Source organism: Montipora capricornis, chromosome 2, assembly GCF_036669925.1.
Source record: "Montipora capricornis isolate CH-2021 chromosome 2, ASM3666992v2, whole genome shotgun sequence".
Classification (NCBI taxonomy): Eukaryota; Metazoa; Cnidaria; class Anthozoa; order Scleractinia; family Acroporidae; genus Montipora; species Montipora capricornis.
In genome coordinates, this window is record NC_090884.1 from 63171292 (window position 1) to 63178802 (window position 7511).

At 37.2% G+C, this 7511-nt stretch overlaps 3 protein-coding genes across 4 annotated transcripts in view; 1 reads left to right on the forward strand and 2 right to left on the reverse strand.

The window, feature by feature from the left end:
• LOC138030862 (abnormal spindle-like microcephaly-associated protein homolog) overlaps positions 1–1786 on the forward strand; it is a 25552-nt gene extending 23766 nt beyond the window's left edge. The window contains exon 24 of the mRNA XM_068878726.1: positions 868–1786. Within this exon, the coding sequence (XP_068734827.1) occupies positions 868–1296 (429 nt within the window). The 3' untranslated portion in view covers positions 1297–1786. The remainder of the gene's footprint in view (positions 1–867) is intronic.
• LOC138030880 (alpha-glucosidase 2-like) overlaps positions 1–7511 on the reverse strand; it is a 350924-nt gene that overhangs the window by 45775 nt on the left and 297638 nt on the right. The gene's annotated exons all lie outside the window — the stretch shown is intronic.
• Positions 1560–7271, reverse strand: LOC138031043 (surfeit locus protein 2-like). 2 transcript variants are annotated; one of them, XM_068878850.1, is made up of 6 exons: positions 7157–7271; positions 4722–4882; positions 4057–4160; positions 3559–3705; positions 2883–2944; positions 1560–2042 (listed from the first exon to the last, which is right to left on the reverse strand). In XM_068878850.1, exons 1-6 carry the CDS (start codon positions 7238–7240, stop codon positions 2034–2036), a joined length of 567 nt encoding a protein of 188 aa, XP_068734951.1. In that variant the 5' UTR covers positions 7241–7271; the 3' UTR covers positions 1560–2033. The 2 variants fall into 2 exon arrangements, with proteins under 2 accessions (XP_068734951.1, XP_068734950.1); XM_068878849.1 differs by having other exon boundaries at positions 1560–2046.

Below are 7511 nucleotides of genomic sequence, written 5' to 3' on the forward strand. Positions count from 1 at the left end.
TTCCGCTTCACCACTTAATACCACTTAAGTCTCCCATAGAATATCACTGCTGAAGAGTAATTAGGCCTAAGCTAGATCAAGAGAAAATTAAGGCTACATTCATTAGCTGTCGTGAACTTTGGTAACCGACTTTTTTGCAGTGTTTAATATTGTTTGTTGCCGAATGATAATACAGCGTTATCAAATATTGTCCCTGAGCAGCTATTGTAGCATTGCGGTTGTCATTCCCAGGTTCGAATCCTATGTCCATACACTTGGGTTATAAAAAAATATGACCAATTCCCATAATCCATATCACGCTTTCAGTCTTCTAAATTAACAATAATAGTAAATCCAGAGCAAATTCAGGGGTAGAGAATAGATCACTTTCATAAATGGCGACCACCTTTAAATTCTTTTGTATTTATGTTAATTAGACCTACTGCCCTCATTTTGAAACAAATATTCTTTTGAAATTTGGTCGTCGTAGCGAGGTCAAAAAGGCTTCTTTGCATGGAAACAAAAGAATATTTTATTTGGGCGCCATATATGAAAGTGGTCCATGGGTTGTTTAAATTCATGGAATACGTTGTCTCAGTCTGAGGTGTGTTGCAGCTCGTGTTCCTATAGTACATGTGACTAAAGTGGCATCTGGATCTACTCTAGCCTTCTTTTTTGGCGGCATTTTCACTTTGTCGAACGAGGAAACAACACTGAGCTTGGTAACCATTCCATCACGAATGTTTCCGGAGTTGTCGTTGTGTGTAAACGGTCAGGAATCCGAATATCCTTTCAGTGTAAACGCTTACGAATCCGAAATCATTAACGAATCCGGAACAATGTCCTCTAGTGTAAACCTAGTCTAAAGGTTTTCCCTTTCTTTTCCAGTTCCCGTCTGTCTATCGCGCTATTTACGAGGTATTGGATTCTGTGGACACCTTGATTGAGCTGTTGGTGAATTTCAGAGATAAGGGCATCGTTTTCTGCAAAACATGCTATCTTCTCGTTTTGTTATGCCGAGACGCGTCAATCGCATTGGACATTCGCAACAAAAAGAGGATTGTTCATGAGATCCGAAGTGTCCACAATATAACGGAACGTAATTATAAACTCGAAGCAAAGAGGAACAAGTTCAAATCCAAGGTTGAAAATATCACATGTCATTTGGCCCCGCCTACTCCATGTAAACTCACACCTTATAGGGGAAAGAAATCGAGTGCAGCTACATGGCAGAGCAGTGTCGAGGTTGCTACAGATCCTTTGGAAGCCGTGAGATTGCTCGTTCGAAGACTAGGCCTCGCAGCACTCGATAAATGACATGTATGAGAAGTGTTGAAAGCATTTTTTTAAAGTTTTAGTTATAATAATTTTAATTTCTTACTAAACTTCAACATAGTGGGTAGTTTTACACGCTAAGTACGTCCTGGGGAAAAGCGTTTTAGTTTGTAAATAAGCGGTTTGAATGCCGCGCGTTTTGCTGGCAAATGTCATAAAGTTTTCAAAGAACCAAGAAAGAATTTTAGAAAAGCTTTGTGCATTATAGAGTAACTTTTTAAACTGATAAACAGAACTTGGAGGAAAAAAGTGAACACGAATTTTAATCTTTTCTCACAGTTCAAAAACGAAATTGTTGAAAAAATATTGCTTCCTCGTGCAGGGTTACAGACGGTGCTGTTCCTACTGCACATGTACAAAACATAAGCTCAGGAGAGGCGCTAGAAGAGACCCCCGAGGGTTTAAAACGACGATCTCGTTAATACTCACATGTACACTAAGCAAATAACTATTAAACAACAGAGTAAACAAATATCGTCTCTTGCTTTTTCATTGTCTTGGTTTAACTATCCCTTGATCTCCGGTAACAGTACCCCATGTCGATTCACGTCACAGGTTTCTCACGAATCTCAGCCAACCCTCCTGCAATGTCTGCGTGAGCCGAACTTCCTCACTGGAAATCCACCTTTTTTAACATTTCTTTGTTTTTCTTCTCTTTGATCCTTTGTCCTTTTTACTTTCTCTTCCATCTCTAGTTCTTAGCTTTTTATTGGATTTTTTCATCGCTTCTTTCTTTTTGGAACCAAGAAAATATAATTAAAAAAAAAAAAAGAAGGGAAATAAATACACGTTAAACTTGTTTCACACCAGCAAACTCAAAACCTTAGCGCTAAGGAAGAAAAAAGCCACAGTGGAACCTGGAAAATGTAGTTCGTTCTATCAGGGTTTCGTTACATTTTACTGTATCCACTCGATTTGCCCCAAATACAACAATGGTCGGAAAACGAATAATTGAAAACATGTAAGAATTTATCTTCCAGAATGTAGTAAGAAAAAATTGGCATTTCTTTCGAGATATCATACCGAAGCTTTCGTGGAGGATCGTTTCGCGTTTTCTGTGATAAGCACCAAGCAATATTACTTCTGCATTTATCCTTAGGACCGCACGCATGCCGTCCTATCAAAAACTCCAGATTCGTTCTGCTAAATGCTTGTGCTCAGTCTGTGCGCACCTTATCAGGTCAAAGATCCGTGACGTATTTCCGTTCCCGGTACCTTGCCCGCCCGCCCTCCCACCTAAAAATCGATGTGCCAAAGCTTGTGCCCTGGCTCCTCGTGGGTCCAGTGAAGGTTGCGTTCTCCGTACGTCGAATGCAATTATATAATCAACACAATATCGCGTTACTGATTGGTCAATAGCAAATGCTTAAATAGGTTGTAGCGTACAATACTTAACTTTCTATGGAAACACTGCGATGGAGTAACTTACGAACTTCGTAATTGCACGTGCAATTTTAGAAACATCACCTGTGCCATAAATTACGAAATGCACTCGCGTTCATAAGATTTCCTATACTTATTTCGTTGTGTATTCTGCTACCATAAGGCTACCATAAGGCTTCCCTTACCTTTGTATTCAAAGTCCTTTTAACACCATGATTATCGTTTCTTTTATAAGTGTCTTTCTCCTCTGTAAAAGATAATAAAACATGACAAATCTCAAAAAACTTCTGGAATTAAAGTGTCGAGACGATTTCTTTGTGCTCTTCTATCTTAATCAGTAAAGTCAGTGACGCATCAAACGCACTCTATGCAGGAATTATGATAATAAAATAACTGATTAAACTTAAAAAGAAATTAATTTAAACAAAACTAAAATAAGATGTTCCTTTTTCCGTCTTTCCCACCCACCCCCTCTTTTTTTTTTTCACTTTTGCCGCTGCGCGTTAGAATCAGAAGAATGGCGCGTTGTCCCATCTCATTTTCTCTGCGTCCTCGCTGCAGCTCGAGCACCGCTTTCGCATTTTCCAGCAGTCAAGAAGAGGCAGTAGCCTCGAATTTCGCAACATTTCTGGAGCATATTTAAAAGACTTTCCTGCATAACACAGGCAGTATACACTTGTGTTATCATATTTTTTATACCCCAAACAAAACCGCCAACTTTACAGGGTTGGCGTTTGCTTTCAATAAGAAAAATATATGGTTTTTGTGAAAAGTTTCACCTACTCTTGATCAGGGAGCTTATTCTCTCTGATACTGAGTTTTTTTTCCCACTACAGAGATAACGGGATCCTGTTAGTTTACCTTCAGATACGAATTCTCCACCCGAATCTCCTTGATCCTCTTCCATCTTTGTGCTACCTTCTTCTTCTTGAGATTCAGACTCAAGGTCAGACGGTACCCACATGTCTTCACCCGATTTCTCACTTTCAGTATTCTGTATCTCGCGATCTAAAAAACGAGAATCAAATTCAAATCGAAAAGGCGCTAGAAAACTGCTTCTCATGAAAGATTTGAGCATGTTTGTGTTTTTTTCTCTGTTACTGTCCCATAGAAAACACTAGGGACCAAATTATAGCAATAACTCTACCAGGAAAAAAAACAAAAACACGACCTTCCTTGAAGCAATATATTATGCCAGGGATAGTTTACCAGGCTAACTTACAAAAGTCTTTACTTGTTTGTTACCTTTAAAATGCTGGAAGCGAAGCCAAAATAGAGAGAATGATGTCGGTATAGAGTTAAAGAAAAGCTCAATTTGGGCAGGTTAAGATTATGTTTAAAAAAACTTGGCAAACTCACGTTTCTCCAGAGCTGTAATGAAACGCCTTCCAGTCACGTGCTTTTGGATTTGATGAGGAGTATTGTTGATGAACTTTTTTGTTAACTTAGAGAAAAGCTGTTTTCTAAAAAAAAAAGGGAAAATGATTAAAGAAGTCTTTAATGAATACAGTTTGTCCATAACTGAACGCCTGTTTTTAGTGTATTCCGTTTTAGGAGTTTAAAGCAGTAAACTTGAGAGCACAGAAACATACTATTGAACTACTTAGCTAGCTCTACATGAACACAGATGTGAAAATAAGAAGATGACTGCCATCACAAAGAGATAAACTACCAAGCCTTAGTTCAATGGATCCTTGCATGAAATAAAGAACTTACTTTTGCCCCTAACATACCAGTTTGAAGGGGATGCCATTAACATGGATAACTGTTTTCATGTCCCCCAAAAAATGGAAATGAAGAAAAATTTAGAAGGTAGAAAATTCAGCATTTTTATGTAAAATCCTGATTGCTTAATCTCTCTTGATCCTGTGATATTTTTCAAAGTACAATAAGAGAGATTGGTTTGCAACTATATAAATTCATACAGCAAATCAAGGGGATAAAAGAGTGTTCACAATAGTGTCTTTGACCCGCACAAATAACAGGATTTCAAGCTCAATAGTTTATGACATGATGCTGATTACCCATTTTTCTCACTAGGTACAATGAACTCTTTGTATTCTTCAAAGCCAGCAATTTCATTTGGAATATCTTTGATCATACGTTGATATTTCTTTCCCTTTGCATAGTTCTCAAGGTCTGATAGTCTGACTGGGAGTTCATGTCCTGTAAGCTTACATCTGACCTGATATTTTATACAAATCAAAGAGTTTTTCAGGAATAAATTAAGAATCTGAGTAACCAGTAACACAAGGTCACATGCAACGTCTTATGCAAATACACAGTAAACACCCGCATACAAGAACCTACCAATTAAGAACCTGTTAGACTAAAAATTTCATTTTAGACCCCCCCCTTACAAAAGAACCAGGTTCGCCTAAGAAATTAAACAGGTTCTTAGTTTAGAAAATGACCTTAAAATTTCAGGCACCTGGAACAACAACTTTGATTTGTCATGTGGATTTTGAGAATTCTGGCCTGTACTGTTTGATTGCAAATAGGCTTCAGGCTTTGCAGGCCTATACATTTTAGATGTTCAGTTTTATATCATGATTTCATGTCTAGAACATTGAGGACATACATGTAAAGAACAAGAGAAGCTGTAGTTTTGCTTTATGGTTATTACTATGCATATCTAGAAAAATTACATGTCCCAGCCTTAAAGCCACTTGCCATAGAGTAGACATCTTTTGTGGAAATAATAACCAATTTAAGAACCTAAATAGCCTAAAACCATTGTAAATACCATTTTTATAAGAAACAATTTAGCCTCACTTGGAAAAATCTTGGTTCTTATATGCAGGTCTTTACTGAATATTATGTGTAGAATGGATCATTCTGTAATCAGGCACTACATTATTAAATAATGTATAAATTAAAATTAACATTGTATGGATTAAATTTGAATCTAAACAACTGGCACCCTGGCTTATTGTGGGTGTTTAAGGAGCTCAATTCCTAAGATCCCACTGCCCCAACCCTACTCCTGCAATTTCTTTCTAGCAATCAGGAATCCAGGAATGCAGTACACTGCTTTTACAGTGCAACGCACCTTATCGTTGCCACCCAACAAACTTTCACATTTGACAATTATGTGTAAATATGTCAACTCAACAACCCATGTAACGCTGTTCAACTTACAACTGTGTGAACTTTGCAAGGAGGCCTGACTGTCAATCAAATTGACATGTCCTAATTGGCGGACAATTTGTAAAAAACTTTGTTAGGTGGCCAGTGACGGAAAGGCATGTTGCACTGTAAGGACAACGTAGATGAACCACACCACTTTTCCATAAAGCAATAAATATCAGTTAGTACATAGAACACAAAACACTTGATGTCAAACCTTGCACAACATATACAAAAAAACAAACAACAACAATCAGTCTTTGTAACGTCCCATTACCTTGATCCCTGGCTTAATGACTAAACAAAAATTGTACCCAATAACTTATAACTTATAAAAAGTAACTTACAATCCAACAAAAGAGTTATCATTCTAAAGGTGAAGAGTACTGGCCCCCGAAATGTGTAACAAGCAAGCACTTTGATGCATTAGATTACTTTATAGGCCGTAATTGAATGAATCTTTTCAGTCTTTAATGAAAAAAGTTTGGACTGCTTATGCCACATCAAATGTATGCTGCATCAGTATAAGCAGTGTGTAGTTCAAAAGTTAAGTACTTTGGCAAAAAAAGAGAGAAAACATTTGGTATCATCAAGGTTTCTTTCATATGCTTCAATTCAATTCAATTTTATGAATTCACACTATCCACAACACTTACACACAAAAACATCTATGTAATTAACAAGAGAAGACAAAAAGGAAAAATACACTAGCCTGAAAGAAACCTATAATTTATAATATTATTGTTTTTGTATGGTGTCCAAAGTAGCATAGCTTTCTGACTGGACAATGTCATATACATGTATGCAAACAGTGGTGGCATAAGGCTCAAATTACTTTACCTCTGTAGGGTCATGAAAAGTAAAATCAAAATAATAATGATAACAAAAACTCGGATTCAGTTGGGAAACTAGGAATAATTTTTACTCAGATATTTCATCAGCACTACTCAACAAACTTGAAAAAAATATTTGTGTTCTATCTCAAATTTAGAAGGTGCCGATTCCCAAATTTTTGACACGGAAAATTTAAAAGAAGCCTTGATAAGGGAAGACAATGCAAATGAAAAATTATACGCATCATTAATCATTGTTATGTGTAAAACAGGATATTCTAAGTTAACATAGTTAATTCCATTTGAGAAATTTCAAGAATTTTGTTATAATGTTCTGCACTCTCCTTTGCACGAGCAAGAGAGTGCAAGGAAGACGTAAGACATCTTGTTCTGTCAAGTGAGGGTAATTAATTAAGCTTGAATTGCCAGCACAGTCCCAGGCCATGATGCTATAAGATAGACAGGGTTATAAAGACTTTCCTAGATACTCAGTAAACCTTTTCTCGGCCTTGGTGATCTTTATAAAGCTCAAAATGAGGATTCCTAGCAAGAAACTCTTTCACGAGCCCTTCGTCCGCCATCTTGAATATTCCCTCGACACTGTGACGAGGATCTCAAAGAGCTACTGCGCAAAATGGTTAGGGGAGAGGAGGGGTTCAAATGACTCGTTTCGTTTATCGTTGCCTCCAACTGAAGACGGAAAATTAATTACCTCCTTTTATATGCCTTATTCAAGTTATATTCTTCATGAAAAACTGTTAAAACTGTGTCTGAAGTGTGCTAAAAGGAAAGAAATGGAGAATACTCTTTTTCTCCACCCTGCCGTCCCACAAGTGAATTTTTGAACCATTA